General features: G+C 36.5%; 1 protein-coding gene across 1 annotated transcript in view; it reads left to right on the top strand.

The window, feature by feature from the left end:
- The window catches only part of TMEM131 (transmembrane protein 131), a 225,112-nt gene that overhangs the window by 150,763 nt on the left and 46,747 nt on the right, over nucleotides 1-27,602 (top strand). The window contains exons 12-25 of the mRNA XM_073897950.1: nucleotides 4,142-4,250; nucleotides 6,820-6,928; nucleotides 7,742-7,895; nucleotides 7,988-8,158; nucleotides 9,201-9,311; nucleotides 9,403-9,537; nucleotides 12,226-12,330; nucleotides 16,332-16,418; nucleotides 19,939-20,091; nucleotides 20,192-20,267; nucleotides 20,452-20,569; nucleotides 22,438-22,576; nucleotides 22,692-22,801; nucleotides 23,510-23,576. Coding sequence (XP_073754051.1) covers nucleotides 4,142-4,250; nucleotides 6,820-6,928; nucleotides 7,742-7,895; nucleotides 7,988-8,158; nucleotides 9,201-9,311; nucleotides 9,403-9,537; nucleotides 12,226-12,330; nucleotides 16,332-16,418; nucleotides 19,939-20,091; nucleotides 20,192-20,267; nucleotides 20,452-20,569; nucleotides 22,438-22,576; nucleotides 22,692-22,801; nucleotides 23,510-23,576 — 1,644 coding nt within the window. The remainder of the gene's footprint in view (nucleotides 1-4,141; nucleotides 4,251-6,819; nucleotides 6,929-7,741; nucleotides 7,896-7,987; nucleotides 8,159-9,200; nucleotides 9,312-9,402; nucleotides 9,538-12,225; nucleotides 12,331-16,331; nucleotides 16,419-19,938; nucleotides 20,092-20,191; nucleotides 20,268-20,451; nucleotides 20,570-22,437; nucleotides 22,577-22,691; nucleotides 22,802-23,509; nucleotides 23,577-27,602) is intronic.

The raw sequence follows: 27,602 nt of genomic DNA, 5'->3' as shown, positions 1-27,602 counted from the left end.
TTTTTCATCAAGTATTCTAAGATCTTACTACTTAAAGTGACTATATATTTTTAATTTTTTTTGATTAACAAAATGTTACTGATAAAATTTTTTTCCTTTTTTTATTATGTTAGTCACCATACAGTACATCATTAGTTTTTTGATGTAGTGTTCCATGATTCATTGTTTGCATATAACACCCAGTGCTCCATGTAATACGTGTCCTCCTTAATACCCATCACCGGGCTAACCCATCCCCTCACCCCCTCCCCTCTGAAACCCTCAATTTGTTTCCTGTAGTCCATAGATCTTTTATTTAAATTCAGTTTAATTAACATATATTGTAATTAGATTCAGAGGTGTATTTTTGGGTTCATCAGTTGCATACAACACCCATTGCTCATTACATCAGGTGCCCTCCTTAATGCCCATCACCCAGTTACCCCATCCCCCCCACCATCCCTCCAGCAACCCTCAGTTTGTTTCCTATAGTTAAGAGTCTCTTATGGTTTGCCTCCTTTTCTGTTTTCACCTTACTTTATTTTTCCTTCCCTTCCCCTATGTTCATCTGTTTTGTTTCTTAAATTCCACATATGAGTGAAATCATATGGTGTCTTTCTCTGATTGATTTATTTCACTTAGCATAATACCCTGTAGTTCTATCCACATCCTTGCAAATGGCAAGATTTCATTGTTTTTGATGGCTGAGTAATACTCCATTGTATATACATATGACATCTTTATTCGTTCATCTATCGATGGACATCTGGGCTCTTTCCGTAGCCTGGCTGTTGTGGACATTGCTGCTATAAACATTGGGGTGCATGTGCCCCTTCGAATCACTGTGTTTGTATCCTTCAGGGTAAATACTAGTAGTGCAATTGCTGGGTCATAGGGTAGCTCTATTTTTAACTTTTTGAGGAACCTCCATACTGTTTTCCAGAGTGACTACACCAGTTTGCATTCCCACCAACAACTTACAGTGACTATATTTTAATAAATACCATTGCTTAGCTATTTCTGGTAAGGTATTGTGCAGGCTGATAACACTCAAAAAGTGTTGTGGTTGTTACTACTGAACTGCCACCAAACTGCCAAAGCATGTTTGAAAATGGTCAAGGTTTTGTTACAGCTCTGTCATGTTCAGTAGAGCATGTGGAAGTCCTCTGCAAACTACAGAGCTTTATTTGATCATCCCTCTAACAAATCTTGACCTCAGGATAAAAGTGGCTCATTTGGAAAAAAAAAACAAAAAACAAAATTAATAGAATCACAGAACTTTGTAGATAGATGGAATCTGAGAAAATACCTAATCTAATCCTAGTGTTTTACAAGCAGGAAAAATAAGGCCCAGAGTCGATAGGCAGCTTACTCAAACTGACACTTCTAGTGAAATAGTTAATATCTTTTGTTACATAAGCCAGTCACTGTGGGACTGTCACATATACTCTGTACTGCTTTCCTTTCTTATGGAAGAAGTATTAGTGTAGTAGTATAATATATGAAACCTTTCCATTTTGTAGTTTATCTCACAGGTCAAACTGTTTTGTTTTATTCTTAAAAATAAGACACACATGCTCACACAACCTTCAAGGAAGGAAGAGATTTGTATTTTAAATGATTGCTACTAACAGCAAGCTTATTGATGATAAATATATCAGTGTGAACAAATCCACTTGAAGCCCCAGTTAGAGATTCAAAAGCAAATGAGAAATTCAGAGGAAAGATAAAATACTGAGAAAGCCTGAGGCCAAGAGCTCAGGCTATTAAGATTTCCAGCTCAGAGAACTGCAGAACCACCCTTAGGGCCATCATTTCAGGCCCCATAAAGATGAACCAGCAGTGAGAAGAGAGATGCCCTGCCATCTGGTGTAAAAGCAGTATTTGTGATCATTATGTGTATAACCAGCTTTGTTCCCTATGATCGCGGACACAAGGCAAAAGGAGAAGTTTTTTGGTTTTTTTCTTTTTTAATTTTTTTAATTAACATATAATATATTATTTGTTTCAAGGGTACAGGTCTGTGATTCATCAGTCTTACACAGTTCACAGCACTCACCATAATACTTACCCTCCCCAATGTCCATCACCCAGCAACCCCATCCCTCTCACCCCCCTCCACTCCAGCAACCCTCAGTTTGTTTTCTGAGATTAAGAGTCTCTTATGGTTTGCCTCCCTTTCTGTTTTCATCTTATTTTATTTTTGCTTCCCTTCCCCTGTGTTCATCTGTTTTGTTTCTTAAATTCCACATGAGTGAAATCATATGGTATTTGTCTTTCTCTGATTGATTTATTTCACTTAGCATAATACCCTCTAGTTCCATCCACGTCGTTGCAAATGGCAAGATTTCATTTTTTTGATGGCTGAGTAATATTCCATTGTGTATATATATATACACCACATCTTCTTTATCCATTCATCTCTTGATGGACATCTTGGCTCTTTCCATAGTTTGGCTATTGTGGACATTGCTGCTATAAACATTGGGGTGCATGTACCCCTTCGGATCCCTACATTTGTATCTTTGGGATAAATACCCAGTAGTGCAATTGTTGGGTCTTAGGGTAGCTCTATTTTCAACTTTTTGAGGAACCTCCATACTGTTTTCCAGAGTGGCTGCACCAGCTTGCATTCCCACCAGCAGTGTAGGAGGGTTCCCCAAAAGGAGCAGTTTTTCTTCATACTCTTCTCAGGCACTTCTTGTGCCTTCATGCAACTGCCCTTCAGTTTAGTCAGATTCCACTTTTATGGATCAACTGAAAGGGTGGGTAGGGAGCCAGGGGGAAGAACTTGGTGATGTGCAAGGATCTGACCGCGCCCGTGTTAGCAGGGGCACCTGGTGAGTGTCACAGAAGAGAACTGTGTTCTTTCTATGGGAAGCATCAGGCTTTGACGACAAGTTTGTAAAGCCCTTGAAAATTCAGCCAAAACCAAAATTCAGACCCAAGTAAGATTCTAATTGAATTCTAAAGGAAGATTATTGATCAAGATTTGTGTCCAGTACCATGACTTCACTGACACATGTTTAGGCAATAGGATGCCAAGTAAAGGGCCCAGACCCTGGACCAATTCAGGACACCTGGTTTCCAGCCCCACCTCTTGATGCCTAGCTATTGAAACATCACTCCATATTGGAAGGTTCTCTTCATCTGTAAAACAGGGAAGCAGGTTGGGATCTTTAAGGTTCCTTCCAATGAAAAATGCTTTGTGTCAGTAAGGATAATAAAAAAGTAACTGGTGCACCTGGGTTGTTCAGTCAGTTAAGTGTCTGCCTTCAGCTCAGATCATGATCCCGGGGTCCTGGGATCAAGCCCCACATCGGGCTCCCTGCTCAGCAGGGAATCTGTTTCTCCCTCTGCCCATTCCTGTTTGTGCTTGCTCTCTCGCTCTCTCTCAAATAAATAAATAAAATCTTTAAAAAAAAAAAAGTAACTGCACCTTAAAATGTAAAATGCATTTTTCTAGCTTGCTCCAAAAGCGCAAGCTTTTATTGTGTTTGTTATTATAGGTTTAGTTGTTGAATAGAAAGATCTTATTTTTTAAATTTAAACTGTTCTGACCTCTGCAAGCTACACAGCTCTTCAGTCTGCCCCACTGCTCAGGCCCGCAGCTGGGAGCGCAGCCCTGCCTGGTGACAGCAGCATGCCTCACTTGCACAGCTGCGCCCTAGAGACATAGAGAAAGTACCACCAAAAGTGGGATCTGCAAAACTACTTTGACAGAGGGGTACCGGCTCCCAAATTCATGTTCATTCTTCATATAGTCAGGATATTACATTTGGTATTATGGAGTTCTGGAAGAGGGACCCTATCATAAATCTTCATGTCTCCTTCTCTCATATATTAATTGGGCACTTGTTTAGAAAATAAATACCTTTCTTTTCTGCTTTATGTATTCATACCTAGTGTACTAGTTTGTCTCTAGATTTTTACACTCACTTACCTATCATATACTTTTCCTCTGCCCATCATTTTATTTCATGAAGATATTCTGATGAAATTAATGTCAACTTGTGTCAGTTTGGCCTACTGTATTTAAAGGGAACATGTAAAGTTAAACTTTTCCAATTTTGATTCTGCTTCACTTTTCAGTACACTCTCCAGTATAATGTAACTGAACCATTGGACTAAAATAATGCTATATATATTTTTCTGTTTGCAGAGTGTTCGACCTACACCACAAAATGACGCTGTAACGGTACACTTTAAACCAATTACATTGAAAGCTTCAGAAAGTAAATACACCAAAGTTGCAAGTATTAGTTTTGATGGTAAGTATTCATCTTTTTCTAATGAAGTGATCTTGTTTTGACAAACCAGAAGGCATGTTATATTGACATCTTAATGTAGAAACACTGACCATTTTATAGTCAGATTTTATATTACTGCTTAGGTTGGTTTATCTTATAAACAATCACAAGCTCTTATTTGATTGCTTCATGAAAGAAAATGCAAGTTCATAAACTGAAATTAATATTAGCAAATACATTAGGATTGGAATTAAATTTTTGTAATCTGGGTTTTCACATATATACCTAGCAAGCTTTGCCTTAATTATGAAGTCATTATTTTTTGTAACTGAGTGATAATGTATTTGAATTTCAGAAGCATGTTTGAATTTGAGAATAGAAATATTCTCCATAACAGTTTCATATATTGACTTTTTAAACAAGGCAGTCAGTTCTGCCTAACCTAAAATAATAGCCTTTATGATAGCATTGTCAAATTAGAGAACTATTATTTCAGATATGTATATTATATATTTTGACATTTGAAATGTTAACCCAGACTTTAACATACTTTAAAAGCATGTTTTTATTCAGCTTTGTCCACTTTACTAGAACATTTATTGAGTTTGCTGTCACAAAATTTTTTTAAATAGTGATTTAATGGCTGCCTAATTGTACTTAATGAGAACTGACACTCAAATGGGACTTTTCTCGTAAGGGCTCTTGCAAGTAAGGAGCCCTAAAGCTTACACTTCGGCTTTATGATGAAGCCACCTCTGCTCATAGCCCAGATTTCACAGCTACACTCCTCATCAGAAGAGAGCGTTTGATCGCTGTGCCCTACTGAGTGTAGCAGAATACTGGAAGACTCTGCACTGTTTATGAGAGCATCTGTGCTTACTCCTTGTACATGAAGAGCTCTGGGGAGGATCTGGAGCAGAGCACAGGCTGGGTGCCAAGCTTTAGTGTTCATCCTATGAGCTCAGAGAAAACTCCCGAAGAAATCAAGATTAAATCTGTGACATAACTTTCATAACGCAGCTATCAAGAAAGAGAATTGTAGAAGGTTTTGATGCCCCAGTTATTTCCAAATCTGTGATAAACTGTCTTCTCTGTTGCTGGGATACCACAGTCATGTCTACCAGTATCCGCATCAGCAAGTGCATTCTCTTCTCTCACCGAGGAGAGCAGCCAGTAATAATCCCTGACCCTGAGAACTTTTCGGATCCACACTCCTGGGGGAGTGTGCCCCAGGAGCAGGTGTGCTATATAGTTATCCCAAGCTCTTCTTCTCCAGCTCCTGAACCGACAACCCAGTGAATGTTTCCCTTCGTGTGATAAATGAATGTCAGTAATGTTGGTTCTTCTGAGATCACAGACTCTAAAAAAAGTATTTCTTAAATTATGTAACATTAATAAAAGGAAAAGCATCTTTTAAAGTAAATGCTACATTTTTTCAAGGTGGTTTTTATTATCATTGGAAAATCCTTCCATCTTTCACCTCCCACCTCCCCTTCTACCACCCCAGTGCATAGTAGGAATATTGTACAGCCTCCTAAAATAATAATGGCTACACAGCAAGCAGAAAGAAATGAGGATTAATGGGAGTTTTAAAAATCTGAAATCACTGTCTGTACACAGCCATATACTAGATGTCATACCATTCTTTTATTTTTCTTTTTTTGTGCTAAAGTTGGATAACACACATTTGCAGAACTCACATAAGTTCTTCTCCTAACTAGAAGTGTTCCAGAAGTACCTTAAACAGGATAAACAGCTTCTTTATTCACTTTGAAATGAACATCTAATGGGTACCCAGAATGGATCCACCTGAATCTATTTCTGTAATTCCAGATGGAATTATTCATAACTGCTACAAAATTGAAAGATATTACTTCATCTCTGAGGACAATATGATGGCAGGGAGAGTCTTATACTAGGAGTTAGGGTTGGCTAATACACGAAGTCAGAGCTCACAACACCTGACACTTCTCGTACCATGCTATTTGACTGATACTTATAACAAGACTCTGGCATACAAGGAATGTTATTTCTTAATACAGCTGTAAGCCAGTGGTTCTCAGTGGGAGCCAGTTTTGCCTCCCAGGCCAGGGGACATTTGACAGTGGTCACAGACATTGTTGGTTGTCTCATCTGGGGGGCTGCTACTGCTGTCTGGCAGGTAGAGGCCTGGGATGCTGCTGAGCATCCTCCAGTGCACAGGACAGACAGCCCCTGCACCCCAGAAAGAACTGACCTGGCCTAAAATGTTCATAGTGCCCAGGGTGAGAAGTCCTGGTGGAAGGAAAGCCACAGCTTAGGACTCTAGGGAAGTAGCTCAAATACAGTGTTTTTCCTCCTAGATTGTGTTCACTTGCTAATTCCTTATCTGTTTAATCCTATTACAGGAAAATTGAAATAGTTTTCCCTTTTTCTGGATGAAAAATATGATATTTAATGTAAAGTGTTGTAAAAGTCTCCTGTTTGCCAATCTGAAAGCTCAACTATGCTTTTAAAAGATTGTGTCAGTCTACATCAAGTCACTCTCATCCTTCTCTGTAGAAACTCTGGTAGCAAAAGGTGACAGAGAGAATTTTTTGTTTCCTTTTAGCATCAAAGGCAAAAAAACCATCTCAATTTTCTGGGAAAATAACTGTTAAAGCAAAGGAAAAGAGTTATTCTAAACTCGAAATACCATATCAAGCAGAAGTTTTAGATGGGTGAGTTCCTCTTTAAAATAAGCTTTATAACTTTTCACTAATCGGTAAATTCTCTTTTCCTACTAATTGACCTTAGCAGAAGTAGTAACCAAATTCACATAAGCTCCATGGAACTTTTGTTGAAAAGAATAACTTCTACTTTATTGTTTTTACTTTTTTAGAAGAAAAAGGTAAATGGGATGGTATGATTTGGGCTTAAATGAAGTCTTAGTGATTCAGTAATACAATAGAAAAAGGAATCTATGATTTTTAAATAACATTTACATCATTGGAGCTATTTCCTTTCTGTAATTCGTTTTGTAACGTACAAGTGGTTGTGGCTTGTTATTAAAGTCTAATGTCACTTGAAACAAAATCATTTATCTTCCTTTGTAAACTTGTAAACAGTGTTCTAGAATTACAACTTTTTATAAATGGGTAACAATTTATGTAGTTCATTTTTGGATTATACTTGAAACAATAATAGTTTAATATCCAACTTGGTAGGAACTCATTTTAACAAAGCTGGTTGCAATTAAATGATAAACATGATTTTTTTTAAGTAGCTTAAAACTTTCTGTTAATACGTTCTTGATTTTAATTGTTTGATTGCATATAATTCAATAGAGAATAATTCTTTATATTATATGTCGATATTTTGCAATCTAAGTTTTGTTTTAAATCATGTGCTCATGCTCTAAAATATTCATAGTTCTAATTCTCAAGTAACAGTCCTTAATGTTAAATGTAAAATTATTACAACAGAAGAACTTGGATTTTAAATTAATGCATAGAGATAAAAATGATTTATTTTGTTTATGTTTTTTCAAATAGTTATTTGGGATTTGATCACGCTGCCACATTATTTCACATCCGAGACAGTCCTGCTGACCCTGTAGAAAGGCCAATTTACCTGACTAACACTTTCAGCTTTGCAATCCTCATTCATGATGTGTTGCTACCAGAAGAAGCCAAAACAATGTTTAAAGTATGTCTGGGAACCCTCATACTTTTCATTTTACTGATCTGCCAACTAGATGATGCTGACCCATTGTTTTTTTCTCTCCCCTCATTTCCTAGGTTCACAACTTCAGCAAACCAGTCTTAATTCTTCCAAATGAATCAGGATACATTTTTACACTGTTTTTTATGCCCTCCACATCATCCATGCACATAGATAACAATATTTTACTTATTACCAATGCTTCTAAATTTCATTTACCTGTGCGGGTATATACAGGCTTTTTAGATGTAAGTATGTTGTACCTTTAAAATTTAAGTTCCCAGCCATCTTTTGTGTGTTCAGGTATTATTAGGCAATCATTTTGTACATGAGCTCTTTAAGTTGCTCTAATCCCTCCCCTCAGTACTTTCAAGATAAATGGTTTTCATCCTTCCCAGTAGTCATCTCTTGTCGTGACACAGATGAATCCTTTTGTTACGGCTTGCGCTTAGGTCTTTTCCATGTTGTGCTTTCTCTTGGTTTTACTTTTAAACTGTTACAATCATGGGGAAACTGAAAACAAACTAAGTGGAGGAAAATAATAAGCAGGAAAAAAATAATACAAGGAGGGCAAAGAAGAAACTAAGGAGGTGGTGACCAAAACGAGGAAATACAGCGTAAAGAAAAGAACCAAATAATAAAGAAGAGAGTAAGGTGGTAAAGACACACAGTTGGAATAGCAGGAAAGAATAAAGGTCTTTCTAATATAGAAAATAAGCCAGGAGGAAAAAAAAATCCAAACTAAGCTCTCCTTAGGATAATCAGTGGAAGAACTTTAGATAAAAAATAAAACTGATGAGAGATATGAAAGATAAAAAGAAAATTAGAACATATAGAGATGTAGTTCTCCAAAAAGCCAACATCAATAAGAATTTCAGAGCTGGAGGGACTTTTCAATATTATCCCACTCCTTCTTCATTTGTTTTGCTTGAGTGATTATGTATTTTTGGCTGCTCTCATGAATACATAATGTTTACCGAGACCAAGGATTTTTTGCCTAATCCTCGGGGGTTTTACTTACCCTTCCCTAGTACTCTAACTTCCTGCTTCTTTTACGTGCCTTCAGAGGAGAAATAGTTATTCCATAGAAACTATGAACGTGTTCATTTCTGATTACTGAAAATACTCATTGTACAGAATTCTTCATTATATTTTATATATGTGTATATATGTGTATACTGACATAAAATATAGAAACCTTAGTATGTCCATACAGCTACTTTCTCTTGATACCATGCTTTTATATAAGTGTGATTTAATGTTTAATCTAGTTCTTTTATATCTTTTCAGTACTTTGTATTACCCCCCAAAATAGAGGAACGTTTCATAGATTTTGGCATATTGAGTGCTACAGAAGCAAGCAATATTTTATTTGCAATTATAAACAGCAATCCAATTGAGGTAAAAAAAAAATGTTTTTATTCTAAATCACGTTTAAGTGTTTTATGCTAGTGCTACAATAATCCCTTTCATATCTTTCTCTTTTTTTAAGTTGGCTATAAAAAGTTGGCATATCATAGGAGACGGTTTATCAATAGAACTCGTAGCTACTGAAAGAGGCAACAGAACTACAATAATTGCAAGCCTTCCAGAATTAGAAAAATCCTCTTTATCAGACCAGTCATCAGTAAGTAAACTTTCTTATTGTTTCCTTAAACTTAGTTGTATGTCTAAACCCCAAATAAAAGTCTATTCCTATGACACATACTTGAACTGATATTTTTATGAGATTCATAATAGCATCAGTTATTTAATATTAAAAGGTTCTTGTGGGCAATCTACTTCAACTCCCTCCTTTTATGATGAGGGCACTTGAAACCCAAAAGAGTTAAGTTCTACCTTGTCATTTAAGGTTCTGTAACAAAGAAAATTTAAATAATCTTTTTGTAACACAAGTGTCATTACAAGAGAAATTCCCATTGGCACTAAACTAACCCTATGTTCATTGAATTTACTTGGCAAAAGAAATTGCCCTGCGCATTGGTAGAAGGTGTTTTCAGTTATACAGAATATTTCTGACCAGTTTTCTCTAAGTGAGACAAATCTTGTTTGATCCCTTTGTAGATCTGCCCATATACTTTTACTCTGTCTTATAAATATGTACATTTGGTCATAAAAGAGCATGAAACAAGAGAAAACAGATATATCAGTCAAAGCCTTTACACTACTGGAAGTGGAACTTGGAGTTTATACCGATTCAGAACAGAACTAGTAGAATTACCCTGTGTGAGAAGGGGCATAACATATCTCATCTGTAAGTTAAGGATAGAACTTCTTGTGGCAGTCTTACAAAAGAAGGAGAAAATGTCCTTATGCACAGAGATGGTTGACAGATACGCTTCCATGGACTGCCATAAGCTATAAAAATTTATTTAAATAGTTTGTGCCAGAAGCACCCTCCAGAATAACTATTTTGGAGGGCATTTTGGCAATATGTACCACTCCTGGGAATTCTTCCCATGGAAGTAATTTAAAGAGCTAAAAGCTCACTGGTAGAAAACTGTGCTGCCCAAGACAGTAAGAACTAATTAACATGTGGCTACTGAGCCCTTGAAATGTGGCTAGTCTCAGTTAAGATGTCTTGTGTCAGATACACACCAAATTTGAAGACTTAGTTTGGGATTGTAAGCTGTTAATAATAATATTAAAATATTGATAATGTTTTAATATTGATTACATGTTGAAATGTTACTAATTTGGATATATTAGGATAAATAAAAAGTATTAAAAATTTTTAAAAAGAACTAAGAGCTGTGAAAATGAAGATGTTTATAATAGTGTTATTAATAATTTCAAATACCTGGAAACAGTCAAATACATAAAGTAAATCATGATTTTATGATTGAATATGAAGCAAATAAAAAATATGATTGTGTATAGAAACTTGGAAGATGATTTATGAAAAAGTAGAAAACAGTACTAAATAAGGTATATTCTAATTGCAGCTATGTAGCATTCAAGCTACATCATCAGATATTTGTGAACGGTGGTAATTTATGGCTATTTATTTTAATAATTTATAATATTTTAAATTTGATTAAAAAATAAAGCCTCCTTTTAAAACAGTATATATCCTTGAGAAGTAATATTTGTCACTCCAGCTGAGGTTTTATTTTTAATAAAAATAGAATGCTGAAAAAGGGTAATAATTAAGCCTGCCATTAATGTATTCCTTTCAACAGTAAAGTTAGAGTAAAATCGTATGTATATGTACTCCCAGCTGTTTGAATTTTGCTGTTTCCTAGTAAGACATTATAAATCTAATAATTCTAGAAATCTGGATCATTTCCTAGCAATAAATAGCACATGTTAACATACACTAAATTTCAGAGGTCCATTTAATAGCATAAAGCCTGTTTGACAATTTAGGGTTTTAGAATTAGCTTTTATATAAAACTATAAATTTAAAAACAAGGGACAGAAAGATGAGATCATTGTTAACGAACTCTTAAAATAGGAAGTTGTAGTGAGGTGCCAACTTCAAAATAGCAACTCCACAAAATGATTTTTTTTAAGCTTATAACACTAAAACTTTCAACTGTTTTCCCAAAACCCAAAGCTATGAACTACATTATTGTCCTGTTCCTTATGAAACACACATTGCCAGCAATTCTGTGTTCTTCAGACCTGTGTTCTGATTTGGGCAGTCTATACAGTAGAGTAGAAAGTCTTAGGATTGCACAAAACCAACACAGAAAATGCTTCTTTAAAAGGAGAAAGTATGTTTGGTGTATCAACATTTGTTATTTTAAGGTAACTATGAATTCTAGATAAAATATAACTAATTATTAAAGTACATCTTCACAAAATGAATTACTTTTTTGGGGGAATTTCACAACTGAAAATTGCTGACAGAAGAAAAGTAGACAACCGTCACACACCACACACAGAAATCACTCGAAATGGATGAAAGACTTAAATTTAAGACCTGAACCCATACAGTCCCCTAGAAGAAGGTCCCTTGACATCAGTCTTGGTGATGATTTTTTTGGATCTGACTCCCTTTGCTCCAGCCCTCACCCTCTCTGTCGGTGCAGGTACATGCATGATGTGTGAGGACCATACCCCTTTCCACCTTGGCAGATGGGAATCTGTTCCTGAGCCAGTTTTCTTGGTGGTCCATGGAATAAGTGTAGAATAAGCATCTAAGAATGGGCATTATTTTGAGATATTTGTACAAGATGGTATGGTAATTCAGTGTCAAACAGTATATATTAGAATTTGGAGGTATCATCACAAATAGTGTTCTTTACCATTTTAGTAGGAAACTGCAACTAGCAAGGCTAATGAATGATGTCATTTCTATCACATACAGGTAATATTAGCTTCAGGCTATTTTGCAGTGTTCAGAGTCAAACTTACTGCAAAAAAACTGGAAGGGATTCATGATGGAGCCATACAGATCACCACAGACTATGAGGTAAAGACTACGGGGATTCATGTCAATGAGGTTTTTCTAATAATTCAGTCTCTTTTTTGTTGTTTTTATGGAAACAACTAAGTTTACTGATAAAGTTATAGTTTACTTGTCTCATACCTTAAAAACTGAACTTTTGAGAATAGTTTACAAGATCTTGGTGTTCATTAGCTCCTAGTTTTCTCATAAAACCCAAAACCTCTTAACTAAAAACTTCAGAAAAATGGCTTTGACAGCAATCAGACAACAAAAAGAAATAAAAGGCATCTGAATCGGCAAAGAAGTCAAACTCTCACTCATTGCAGATGATATGATACTTTATGTGGAAAACCCAAAAGACTCCACCCCAAAACTGCTAGAACTCATATAGGAATTCAGTAAAGTGGCAGGATATAAAATCAAGCACAGAAATCATTTGCATTTATATACACCAACAACAAGACAAAAGAAAGAGAAATTAAGGAGTCGATCCCATTTACAATTGCACCCAAAACCATAAGATACCTAGGAATAAATCTAACCAAAGAGGCAAAAAATCTGTACTCAGAAAACTGTAAAATACTCATGAAAGAAATTGAGGAAGACACACAGAAATGGAAAAACGTTCCATGCTCATGGATTGGAAGAACAAATATTGTGAAGATGTCAGTGCTACCTAGAGCAGTCTACACATTCAAAGCAATCCCCATCAAAATACCATCCACTTTTTTCAAAGAAATGGAACAAATAATCCTAAAATTTATATGGAACCAGAAAAGACCCCGAATAGCCAGAGGAATGTTGAAAAAGAAATGCAAAGCTGGCGGCATCACAATTCCGGACTTCCAGCTCTATTACAGAGCTGTCATCAAGACAGTATGGTACTGGCACAAAAACAGACACATCGATCGGTGGAACAGAATATAGAGAACCCAGAAATGGACCCTCAACTCTATGGTCAACTAATCTTCGACGAAGCAGGAAAGAATGTCCAATGGAAAAAAAGACAGTCTCTTCAACAAATGGTGTTGGGAAAATTGGACAGCCACATGCAGAAGAATGAAACTGGACCATTTCCTTACACCACACACAAAAACAGACTCAAAATGGATGAAAGACCTAAATATGAGACAGGAATCCATCAAAATCCTTGAGGAGAACACAGGCAGCAACCTCTTCGACCTCAGCCACAGCAACATCTTCCTAGAAACATCGCCAAAGGCAAGGGAAGCAAGGGTGAAAATGAACTATTGGGTCTTCATCAAGATAAAAAGCTTTTCCACAGCAAAGGAAACAGTCAACAAAACCAAAAGACAGCCGACAGAATGGGAGAAGATACTTGCAAATGACATATCAGATAAAGGGCTAGTATCCAAAATCTATAAAGAACTTACCAAACGTAACACCCAAAGAACAAATAATCCAGTCAAGAAATGGGCAGAAGACATAAACAGACATTTTTCCAAAGAAGACATCCAAATGGCCAACAGACACATGAAAAAGTGCTCAACGTCACTCGGCATCAGGGAAATCCAAATCAAAACCTTAGTGAGGGCGCCTGGGTGGCTCAGTTTGTTAAGCGACTGCCTTTGGCTCAGGTCATGATCCTGGATTCCCTGGATTGAGTCCTGCATTGGGCTCCCTGCTCGGCAGGGAGTCTGCTTCGCCCTCTGACCCTCCCCCCTCTCGTGTGCGCTCTCTCTCTCTCTCTCATTCTCTCTCTCTCAAATAAATAAATAAAATCTTTAAAAAAAAAAAAAAACTCAATGAGATACCACCTCACACCAGTCAGAATGGCTAAAATTAACAAGTCAGGAAACGACAGATGTTGGCAAGGATATGGAGAAGGGGGAACCCTCTTACACTGTTGGTGGGAATGCAAGCTGGTGCAGCCACTCTGAAAGACAGTACGGAGGTTCCTCAAAAAGTTGAAAATAGAGCCACTGTACGACCCAGCAGTTGCACTACTGGGTATTTATCCCAAAGATACAAATGTAGGGATCCAAAGGGGTACGTGCACCCCAACGTTTATAGCAGCAATGTCCACAATAGCCAAACTATGTAAAGAGCCAAGATGTCCATCAACAGATGAATGGATAAAGAAGATGTGGTATATAATACAATGGAATATTACTCAGCCATCAAAAAAATGAAATCTTGCCATTTGCAGCGATGTGGATGGAACTAGAAGGTATTATGCTAAGCAAAATAAGTCAATCAGGGCGCCTGGGTGGCTCAGTTGGTTAAGCGACTGCCTTCGGCTCAGGTCATGATCCTGGAGTCCCAGGATCGAGTCCCACATCGGTCTCCCTGCTCAGCAGGGAGTCTGCTTCTCCCTCTGACCCTCTTCTCTCTCGTGCTCTCTATCTCTCATTCTCTCTCTCTCAAATAGATAAATAAAATCTTAAAAAAAAAAAAAAAAATAAGTCAATCAGAGAAAGACATGTATCATATGATCTCACTGCTATGAGAAATTCTTAATCTCAGGAAACAAACTGAGGGTTGCTGGAGTGGTGGGGGGTTGGAGGGATGGGGTAGCTGGGTGATAGACATTGGGGAAGGTATGTACTATGGTGAGTGCTGTGAATTGTGTAAGACTGATGAATCACAGACCTGTACCTCTGAAACAAATAATACATTATGTGTTAAAAAAAAAAAAGATGATAGTAGGAAGGGGAAAATGAAGAGGGGGAATCGGAGGGGGAGACAAACCATGAGAGACTGTGGACTCTGAGAAACAAACTGAGGGTTCTAGAGGGAAGGGGGTTGGGGAGATGGTTTAGCCTGGTGATGAGTATTAAAGAGGGCATGTATTGAATGAAGCACTGGGTGTTATACATAAACAATGAATCATGGAACACTACATCAAACTAGTGATGTATTGTATGGTGATTAACATAACATAAATAAAATTTAAAAAAAAGAAAAATGGCTTTGGCACATTTATAATTGCTCTGTTAGAAACCTGCTTACACATAGTTATAGCATTGCACAGATCCTGACTGAAATTCCTGAATGAGATCACTGATTCTTCTGCAATCATTAATATACTCCTGTGTAATATTTCCAAAAAGGAAAATAAAAATCAAGAAATCACATCTTAATTTGAGTTCTTATTATTGTATTTACATGAGTCATTCTAGGTCAAGGGCAGAGTGAAGATCATTGAGCTTTTGAAAGACTCTTTGTGGTGTTTAACATGTTGCATTCCATGAGATTTTTGAACGGATATATTTCTGCCACACTTAAGTGTTTTAATTTATTATTTAAAAGTTGCTTCCACTGGTCTCCTGTTTTCAGCACATACAAGTCCCACATGAAAGAAAGCTAATTCAGAATAAAGAGAACTAGTCGTTTAATAATAATAATGTATGTAAATAATAAGTAATAATAATAGATTTGTTAGGAGTGTGTCAAATTAATTGCCTCCAGAAGTGAAAAATTCATGTTGATCACTCATGAGAAAAATAAGTACATTTCATAGCTAAGACAAATTTTTGTTAGTATGGATAAAAATGAGAATTAGAAAAAAATATCTTAAGTATCTCTGTGAGTTACATACAGAGTGAGTTGATATTCAACATCTATAATGTTCAACTCATTTTTAAATTAAGTTGATGTTAATTTATTGCTGCATACAAAAACTACAGAACTGTATAACTCTAGAAAATGCTAAGTGTCACATAGTTTTAGGAGTACAATTTGACTTTCTTTGTTAAATTAATAGTCTACAAAATAACCTATGTTATGAAAAATCTATTCTTCATTCCTTCCCCATTGTGTCGTCTTACCATGTTTTCAATGAATCACTGAAAAATACATAGAAATGTATTTAGAGCATTTTATGGAGTACATTGATTAAATTAAACAGTTTTCATGGGTAATTTTAATGTTTTTGAGTTAGTTATTGCTAATATAAGTCCCAAGATGACTTTTTTTACATCCTCAAAAATAATGCAGTAATGGTCAAAGATCAATCTCAGACTTAAACACTTATTTCTATGGTCTGCTTCTTCACTCCACAGATCCTAACAATTCCTGTGAAGGCTGTAATTGCAGTGGGTTCGCTGACTTGCTTCCCAAAACATATGGTTCTTCCACCTTCCTTTCCAGTAAGAGATTTAATTTATAGACTTTTTTTTATAATTTTTTTTCTTTGCCTTTACCTCTGTGTTCCTAGAATCCAACAGTAAAGTCAGTTATTCTTTATTCAGAGCTTATTTTAAGGTAAGACATTGAACCAGGTTCCATAGGAGGTATAAAGAGGAATAAGAAATAGTCCCTTCTTTCAAAAAGTTTTCTATCTAGATTGGGAAATGAGCCAGTGATTCATAAATGAAAAGCAGGATGTAGAAATTACCCTAAAAGGTGTAAAAATGAAGTGCCGTGAGTGAAATACACATGTAGTTGATGAAGGTGCATGTGAGCTGCCTTAGAATTTCTTTTGGCAAGATAGATAGGGATGGTAAGAACTTGCATCAGGTCCCTGGAATCAACCTGAAGGCACAGAGGCAGTAAAGTCTGAGATGGCTTTACATGGCAGTGAGTTGCCCAGTTTGACAATAGAGGGAAATTTTAAGAGAAGGTGAAATGACATGTTGGAGTGATAGCACGAAAAAAACAATTAATGCATTTAGTCCATGAAAATCTAAAGTTTTTAAACAGAGGCTTGACATCATTAGAGCTGAGCTTTAAACACTGTTTCTCTGGCAGAAGTAAATATAGGGTGCACAAGGAAGTGATAGTAGAGTGCCTGAGGCCAATTCAGGGACTCTGTTCATACTCCATATGAGTAGTGTCAAGAGGATGTTTGAGCTTAGGGCATTGGCAGAGGCAGTAAAGCCCTTTCATACCTCTAAGCCTTGGCTGTTAGTCTGTCTTGAATGCCCTTCTTCTTCCCCTACTGTCAGAGAACTATGCATCTTCCAAGATTCAATTCCATGTCATCTCCTCTCTGAAGATTTCTTGACTACACTAGATAGTTACTAAGTGTTACATGTGTGATCTTGGGATGATTTTAAATTACTCTCTTATAGCAGGACTCACATGTGCTTTAAATATGGCCTTATGTGTTGGTCTTCCCAGTGAGACTGAGATCCTCTAGGAAAGGGATAAGGGATCTTTTATCCCCAAAGCAGGCAGTTAGTAGGTAATGAGTGGATGAAGGAGCAAAATAATGGAAAAGAGAGCTTAGGCAAGAGACATTTCAGATTTGAACTGTTCTTGAATATCCTGACAAGGACCTACTAATTGAAGCAGGTATGGGTAGGGTAGATAGAGTCAAAAATATGACTTAGAGTTTGAACCTAGAGAATAAAGAGAAGAGAAATGGGGAAACCAAGAGACCACCACAGCCTTTTGCAGGAAGGTGCTGTGGTCAGTTCAGGAGACTTGGGGCAAATGTAGAAGTGTCCCTTACCCTGTGGAAGGAGATGTGGTGGGTTATGAGAAAACAGTACGTTGTAAAAATCTTAATATTATATACAATAAAACCTAAATTTAAAAGATCAATTTTGGGTTCATAGGTTCAGCATATTTGATTAATTAAATCTTTGTCTTGTCATTCCACTTTGCACTGACTATATGGAACTCAACTTCGTTATTCAAAAAGACCTTGTTCCTTTCTTCAGCTGCCTTTTCAATCAATGATCTCCTTAAACACAGCATAAATCCTGGAAGGGAATAATTCAGTAGATGACACAGTGAAAGGCCCATTAATGGTAAATCAGAAAGCATCTGTATAAAAACAAGGTGTTGATTTTGAGCAGAGTAGGATCAACTTTTAGATATCCTCAGATGGCTTGCATTACCAGATTATTTATTTAGAATCACAAATTAACTTGATGTTACTGCCTTAGTCAGGCTGTTACAACAAATTACCATAGACTAGGTGGCTTAAACAACAAGCATTTATTTCTCACAGTTCTGAATGCGGGGAAGCCCAAGATCAAAGCACCGAGCAGATCCCGTGCACCTGTCTATGGGTGTATCGGTGAGGGCATTCTCCCTGGTTTTGCAAATGGCTGTCTTCTCACTATATCCTCACATAACCAGAAGAGCAGGGAGGCAGGGCAAGCTCTTTTGTCTCTCCTTTTAAGGTCATTAATCCCATTCATTAGGATGAGATTATGACCTAATCACCTCCCAAAAGCCCCACCTCTAATACTATTACGATGAGGGTTAGAATTTCAACATATGAATTGGGAGGGGGGTTCACATTCATTCCATAACAGTCACCAGATTCTGTAAAATCTCTTGTCCAGTGGAGTATACTAGCGCCAATTGAAGCATACAATACATCCAAATTAGCATTTCAGGTACTCGTAGTTTAATACTTGATATTTGAATACCATCGTAAAATGAACTTTTGTATCTGTTACCTCTTTTGACCCACCCATCCGGCCACGCGCGCACACACACACGCACGCACACGCACACACACACTCCTGAGAGACAAGGCATGGACTTGAGCAAAATGATTATTACCGGTGCATGCCATGAAGACACAGCTGGTTAGATGTCAGGCTTGGGCTATTTATTTATTTGACAGAGTGAGACACAGCGAGAGAGGGAACACAAGCAGGGGGAGTGGGAGAGGGAGAAGCAGGCTTCCCGCTGAGCAGGGAGCCCAATGCAGGGCTCGAACCCAGGACCCTGGGATCATGACCTGAGCCGAAGGCAGACGCTTAATGACTGTGGCACCCAGACACCCCAATGAGTGTTACTTTTAACCTCACTCTCATTCAACTCTTTTTTCTGTGCACTCTCTTTAATTTCTGTGTCTTCTAATACCAGATATTAGCCCAGTGGGTATGGTCACTTTCGAGACTTCTTCGAATGACTGGGGATCAGATTATAAGATAAAATTCTGTACTCAAAAGAAAGTAAAGATTATAATATAATTCTTATTGTGGATTATTTAAATCATTTAATTTTTTACTTAAAATTTGATACCCTATCATAGGGAGAAGCATGCAGCTGATTAAGAGCAATCATTGCTCATCTGGTGATTTAATCTGTCTGCTGTGTTAATAAGATATTTGATAACCTGTATTTTTAGAAGATGTTTAATTTCTTTTTGGCACAAATGATATTTTTCTTTTAAAAAGAAAATACTTCTAAGTAAAATAAATCTGTTGTTTTTTTTTTTTTTGTCTTGTTTGGCTTTTGATTTTAGAACTAAATTATTTCATCGTGAATTTGGATACTTTGAGGGCAGTCTGGCCTTGGCATAAACAAACCTTGCTTAACAAACTGACATTGACCATTTCCTTTATTCAGAGCTATCTCTGTTTTTACCTTTGTTGGCGGCCTCATTATTTTAACATCAAATGTGAATGTTTTTCTTACTTTCTTATTTAATTTCATTTTCACAAGATTACAGAGATTTGTCCTGCTAATTTTTGTATAACAGGCCGTGAAAACGACAAATATATATATACACACACACACACAGAGATAAGTATAGATATATTTGAGAGGGCTCTGATTACAAAATTAGAGATTATCAAGTGATAAAAATTCTAAGTGTCTTTTGGGGTTTGGTTTCTGAAAAATATGTCAGCTCTAAATTGTGTGTTCTTAAGAAAATCCAACCATATACTAATGAGTTTGTTTGTTTGTTTTCTTCAGGGGAAAATAGTTCATCAAAGCTTAAATATTATGAATTCCTTCTCACAGAAGGTAAAGATACAACAAATACGATCTTTGTCAGAAGATGTGCGATTTTACTACAAACGATTACGGGGCAATAAGGAAGACTTGGAGCCAGGAAAAAAGTCAAAGGTTTGAGAACGTTGTATTTGAGGATTCCCATCTGTTAGTATTGTGTTACTGTGACCTTCTGTGGATTTGGGATTCACGGTTCTCCTGTGCCTCTTTGTAGATTGCAAACATTTATTTTGATCCTGGACTGCAGTGTGGGGATCATTGCTATGTTGGCTTGCCTTTTCTATCCAAATGTAAGTTAACTTGCTGTTCTCTCTCATCCCCTTCACTCCACCCAAAATATTCTTTGATGAAAGGCTGCCACTTTTAAAGTCCATCTCTATCCCTTGGTACTATGGAAATCATCTGAGGGGAAATTGACAAGTGGTTATAGATTATAGGGCTGAGTTTGTCATAATATATGTTTCCTTGTTTTAGCTGAACCCAAAGTACAGCCTGGTGTAGCCATGCAGGAAGACACTTGGGATGCTGACTGGGATTTGCATCAAAGCCTATTCAAAGGATGGATGGGAATAAAGGAAAATTCAGGTCATAGGTGGGTGGTTTTACTTTAAGTATGTTTAGCTATCTTTACAAGTTTGAAATGTCTCTGTTGATACTACTTTCTAAATGTTACTCTTAAATTAGGTTCTTTTACTTCTCTATAGCTAAGAAAATAACGCCTCATCTTCAGGAAATTATTAATAAGGCATCTTGAATTGCCATTTTAATTGCATGTTGCTCAGAAATATACACACAACCATTTTTCTCTTTTCTCCCGTGCTCTAGATACTTCCTTAAAATCAAAGAACTATTTGAAGTTATCTTTATAGAGGATGCATACGCTGTGCACCTTAGATACAGCCATTTGCATAAGAAAGTTTTTACCTACCACTGACCTCTGGTAAAGGCAAAGAAAACATTTCCTAGGTTTAAGTCTGCGATGGAGACCAAGTGTCCATTTGCTCATTGTGAGAAGAACTGCCTCCTCCCTTTCTAAGTGCTGAGCCCTTAGGGGGCACCCAGAGCCCAGTTCACTAAGGCTCAACCATATGTCATTGGCAGGCAGAAAACATGCTAATGACAAATCACTACCACACCTGGATTCAAAAGCAGAAACACACTTCCTCAGCGCTGTAGAAGTACGATCTTTCTTATGCCCCAGAAGAGAATTTGATTAGAATATTGATAATAACTGAGAAAACTGATCTTCTTCACTTGGCTAATTTGAATGTATTTATCAGTATCAAAATAATTTATAGGACTATAAATTTTTCAAACCATTAGTGATTGAACCTGAGGGTTTCATTTATCTGAACTACTATCTCCTATCAAAAGTTTTCTTAAGGCAAAAGAGTTAAATTTCTACTTTAAAATGGTGAAATAAGTAGAGAGAGACCTCTAATGAACTCAGTAGTTCTTGATCCCCTACATTTCCATTACAGACCTTACCATGTATAGACAGTCTCCAAATGTTAACATTATGAATAGATAACTTAGAGCATTGCTGAGGAACCTCTTCACCTCCCACCCACTAAAACCTGTACCTTCCTTCTTGTGTGCCCACCACTCCACAGCCAAGAAGCTGGGCTTCCCGTCTGCCCCATAGCATCATGTCCCAGGTGCACAGTGACTGTGTCATTCTCCCTGCTCCTGCCTTTGTGTTACCTTGTCACTGTGCATGTTACAGAGAACATCTGTTTCTGCCTTATTAAACCTGTACTCTTACCAATATTAGAGTATCACAATTCAGTAGTAATGTGGGTTAAAGTAGGCTTCAGTGTTTGGGCCCAGGGACCTTAGCCCTGTGTGTAATATTGTTTCCTTATGGAATATGTTCTTGAGCTCTAAACATCTGGCTTATGAATACTGGTAAGTAGGGAAATATTCAAATGAGATCCTGAATATTGCTGATAACTTTACATATATCTGCACAAAACCCTCATATATATTACCACTTCAGCTGACATCTTCATTGCATATCAAGATTTTCCTTCATTTTTTTTTTTTTTTTTTACCTCCTGGGGAAAAAGACATATGCACTGCCTTCTCATAAGTTCTGCTGATGAATATTCATCAGGACCCTGTTGTTGGTGTCTAGGTCTTTGCACTAGCCTGCAAGATCCTTTAGGATCCCTTAACACCATATGTTACCTATATGTGCCTGCCTTGTCCTTCACATATTCAGTACAAAAACAACACAGATGATGAATGATAGAGACTTTGGCACCTCCTTGTGCCAAAACAGAGACATCTTTATACATGTCTATTAAAAGCATAATAAAATGTCAAAACAAATAAACCTGTACTTATTCAGGGCCAGAATAAAATTTCTCAAGTATACAAGCCTAATAGTATTTCTTCTATTCAAAAAACTCAAATATTTCATTTTGATATAGTAACTAACAAATAATTTTTTTCTAGATTGAGCGCTTTATTTGAAGTAAATACAGACCTTCAAAAAAATATACTATCAAAAATCACTGCTGAGCTCTCCTGGCCTTCTATAATTAGCTCACCCCGGCACTTGAGATTTCCACTTACTAATACAAACTGCTCCTCAGTAAGTATTCAGAGTGACACTGATTTTTGGAAATTCATAATAGTGCTATAAAGTATCTACTCTTACTTTTAACTGTGGAAACCTTTCATTTACTGTTTTGTTAACTCTGTTTAAGGAAGAAGAGATTACTTTAGAAAATCCTGCAGATGTTCCTGTCTATATTCAATTTATTCCTCTGGCTTTATATTCGAATCCTTCAGTCTTTGTAGATAAGTTAATATCAAGGTAAGCACTGCTTTAAATAAAATGTTCTATATTAGCATTGAATCCTTATTTTACACATTTAAAAACTTTATTGAAGCTTATACAGTAATAGATTGGGCTTAGAGAAATTCTAGATCCATAATTAAAATTAAGAGGAGGTTCTGGGGGAAGATAGTGATAATGTGTTAAGTATCTAGAAGAGTTTTCAGTTTAAGACAAGAAAAAGTAATGTTGAACTCCTTTCTAAAAAAAAATTTAAAAAGTGAAAGATTGTAAAGAGAAAGCAAGTGTAACCTTTTAAATATTTTAGTTTTAAAAAATGAACAAGGGGCGCCTGGGCGGCTCAGTCGTTAAGCATCTGCCTTCTGCTGAGGTCATGATCCCAGGGTCCTGGGATCGAGCCCCGCATCGGGCTCCCTGCTCCACGGGAAGCCTGCTTCTCCCTCTCCCACTCCCCCTGCTTATGTTCCCTCTCTTGCTGTGTCTCTCTGTCTGTCAAATAAATAAATAAAATCTTAAAAAAAAAATTTTTTTAATAAAAATAAAAAATGAACAAAATATTAACTATAAGTTGTGGCCTCTAATTTTTGGAAGGCTATTCATCTGATAATATTGACCTCAGAATCTGCCAAAAGGTAATTTGCAAATAAAGTACAAACTTGATAATTACTCTACCCTTTAATTATGATGCTGTTTATGAAGAAATATATGTACTTTTTTTTATTTTAGGTTTAACTTGAGTAAGGTGGCAAAGATTGATTTAAGAACACTAGAATTCCAAGTCTTTAGAAACAGTGTAAGTATGCAAGCTTCATACTATCCCAAAGAAATAACTCTGATATGATCAGTGCAAATGTGGAGGAAAACTACTGACTTATCCTTAAATTTGGCTGAAGGGCAAGTTACTGAAGAAGCCAGAGCAGTCCAATAATTATTTTAGAGGCAAAAAAACCCAGGAGGAATGGATGGGATTTAGATCAACATGAGGCACACTGGGTAGAAGGTTCCTGTTTGTAGGCATCACTCCTTGAGTCCATAAAGGTTTATAATAATAGCTACCAGAAACCCTGAGAATATATAAATGAGGTATATATTAACATAATTTATTTTTATTAAGCTTCAAAATATTGAGCTTGATCATTTAAATGTTTATTTTGAATACTTCCAAATAAAATTGTAAGCTCCGTTAATGCCAGACCCATAGTTGTTGAACAGATTAAACAAACTCATGGGAAGCCCTTCAAATGGTTTCTTGGTGTGTAGGAAGACTGTGGTGAATGCTGACTAGATAAGTCAGTCTGTGGCTAAGTAGTTCAGGAAAGAAGAGCAGTGGGAAGGTTTCCAGTATTTGGGAGCTGTATTGAAGAATGCTTCCCAGTATTGCATGAGCATCTAGTATGTGTCAGCATTATACCAGGTACATTCACATTTATAATTTCATGTAATCATTACAAGCAGCCAGGCTGAGCAATTACTAACGATCCCAAGAGGTAAGTATTTCTTTGTTCTGTTCCTGGGGAAAAACAAAGCTCAGGAAAAGGAAGGAACTTGCTCAAGTTCATACCTGTGATAACTGGCAGGGCCAAATTCAAGTCTAGTTCTCTCAGATCCCAGAGCCCTCGCCCATACTGTCAGGCCACATGGTCATTGCTGATTAGGAGTCCCTAATTAGCCTGTCAAACCAGATATTCTATAGTTCTTGAAATACTTGTGTTCCTTCCCATAGTTTTGTGTTTTAGTCTGTAAGGCATGTATTAGCTAAACCTTTGTAGAATAGTAGGTTTTTATACTGTGTGTAAGTCAATTTTGTATAAGAAAGTAATTTTCCGTATATCTTTTTTCTGCCAAATAATGGAACACCAGACTGAAATGTAGACAGTCATATATTCTAGTCTCATGCCCTTCTCTTGGAATCTTTTCATGGTCGGTTTTTTTCCATGCATAAAATGACAACCTAATAAGCTCAAAGTTTTCTAGATTCCAAATCATTAGAAAGCTCAATAACCAGAAATTCCTTTCGCTCTGCTTTTATAAGGGAGGAAATACACATAAGTAAATGAGCTAATATTTACCTTTTTTCTTATCAAATACAAGTTCTTTAGTGTTATTTACAAGGTATAAAACACTGAAGTGTTGTAGGCACTATGAGAAGTAGGAAGATGAATAAGAATACTCTAGATCTCAGAAATGTATTTTAAATATGAAATTCTAGGTCTTAGGGTAAAGTCAGGATAAATTCTATCACAGTTATCTATAGTGGTTATAAAACCTATGGTTTTCAAAGTATTTGGTCTCAGGACTCCTTTACAGTCTTAAAATTATTCATGACTCTGAAGAGGTTTTTTGTTCATGTGGGTTACATCTATCAGTATTTACCATATTAAAAATTAAAACTGAGAGATCTTTTCTACAAAAGGTATATGAAAAGATGTTCAACATCATTAGTCATTAGGGAAATGCAAATTAAAACCACTATAAGATATCATCTCACACCTGTTAGAATGGCTATTATCAAAAAGACCGGATATAACAAATGCTGGTGTGGATGTGGAAAGCAGAGTAGGAATATAAGTTGGTACAACCACTGTGGAAAACAGCATGGAGGATCCTCAAAAAATTAAAAATAGAACTACCATATGAGCCAGCCATTCCACTTCTGGGAATATATCCAAAGGAAACAAAAACACTAACTCAAAAAGATATCCGCACCCCCATGCTCATTGCAGCATTATTTATAATAGCCAAGGTATGGAAAAAGTCTTTTAAGTGTCCATCAATGAGTGAATGGTTAAAGAACTTGTAGTGAGAGTGTGTGTGTATGTGTATGTGTACACACACATACACAATGGAATGTTATTCAGCCAAAAAAAACAAGGAAATCCTACCATTTATGACAACATGGAGGACCTTGAAGGTATTATGCCAAGTAAAATAAGCAGAGAAAGGCAGTACTGTATCTCACTTATATCTGGAATCTAAAAAAGAAAAAAACCCAAACTCCTAGAAAAAGAGATTAGACTTGCAGTTACCAGAGGTAGAGGGGTGAGGGGAGAGGGAATTGGAGAGAAGTGGTCAAAAGGTATAAACTTCCAGGTACAGGACGAGTAAGTGCTAAGGATATGATGTACAACATGTTGACTAGAGCACTGCTGTATGATAGTTGTTAAGAGAATAATACTAAGAGTTCTCATCACGAGAAAATTTTTTTCCTTTTATTCTTTTTTCATTCTTTTCTTTTCACTGTATCTGTATAAGAAGGTGGATGCTGGCTGAACCTGTTGTAGTAATCATTTTACAATATATGTAAATGAGACCATTGTGTCTTAAACTTATACAGTGATATATGTCAATTATTTCTCAGAACTGGGAAAAAACTGAGAGATCTTTAAAATATTGATTTAATTCATATAAAGTAATAATAATAAATTCACTCCATTTAACATCGATAACATAAAAATTTAAAATAACTGTATTTCCCCAAAAAGACTTTTTGCAAGAAGAGCAGATTGTTTTACATTTTTACAGATCTTTTTAATGGTTCTCGGACCTAATACACAGATTCCCACTGCTTCTACATTTAGTTTCTCATGATTTATTTTTTTGGTTGAAGTATATGAGAAATATCTGACCTGACCTGGCACAGATATATAGTTACAAAAAAAGAGTATCTTAATTGCCTTTTTAATTAATTCTAACAGCATGCGTCATTTGGAAAATACTGGTTCACCAAGATGTGCAGAACTTCCAAATGTTGACATGATTCACTCTACAAAATCCCAAAAAATCATATTCAGTTGTTTTTCCTTAATTGGACAGATGTACTTCATTTTTGTGAAAATGTCTACCAAATACCCAAGTCTGAACAGCCACAGATTGACTGTCAGTCATTCGTTCAACTCTACATGGTTTTCCATGAGAAAAACAGCTGTAATTCAGTTTGCATCTCAAATGGTAGCTTTTCAAGACAACATGGTGCTTCAGTAGGCAGCAGGAGTGCTTTATGCATACTTCCCATTTTATCAGACAATACTAAAAATGCACATGCCCAAGGTTGAGATTTATTAAGATTAATATCGTTAACTGCTTAATCAGTAAGAATTTTTTTTTACAAGTACATGGCAGTGAAGAAGACAGTAGCTATAGGGAAGTTAGATACCACTGCCTTACTTTAAGCTGAAGGGTCAGTTGTTTTACCCGCCATTGATTTTGCTGACCACTGGTGCAAATGTCAACACAGTAGAAAGGGCAGATAGCATCTGTCAGTGTTATGAAGGTAACTTTGACATCATGGATATCCTGAAAAGATTTTGAGATCCCTGGGGGCCCCATTGGTCACTCTCTAAAGAGTCACTGCTACAGAATTACTGAGAATCAGTTGAGGCCTTAATGATATCCCTGAGGCATCACAACATCCTCAAATATTTGCCAAGTCATCAGAGTTTAAATTGCTAGTGTTTATTGGGAATATATGTAGAGTATATAATGTGTCCATCAATTACTCAGAATAGTTTATCTTAAAGAGAACTTAACTGACCAGCCATTTTGGAGCAGTCAGGATATTCTATTATCCTAGTAGACATTGACAGAGAAGAATGTTAGATGCAGAAGAAAATGTTTTGCCTCAGAAGCATGAGTTAAAAAGTAGTGGCTTCATTAAGTCTATTGACTGTAAGTTATGTTTGTAGAATCATGCTAACACAGGTAGGTAGATTATATGTTTTAAACCTAACTATGCCAAGTGGAGCTGAAAGTCATGCAAACCTCACTCCCCTTCCACATGTTAGCAGAGCTGTGAAGAGCCCTGGACATTTGTAGCCAAGTG

The sequence above is a fragment of the Callorhinus ursinus genome, unplaced genomic scaffold, assembly GCF_003265705.2.
Source record: "Callorhinus ursinus isolate GAN/ISIS: 27379988/994484 unplaced genomic scaffold, GSC_fseal_2.0 scaffold10, whole genome shotgun sequence".
NCBI classification, from domain to species: domain Eukaryota; kingdom Metazoa; phylum Chordata; class Mammalia; order Carnivora; family Otariidae; genus Callorhinus; species Callorhinus ursinus.
The sequence above is the reverse complement of the archived record's forward strand: the minus strand, read 5'-3'. Positions and strand labels throughout refer to the sequence as shown.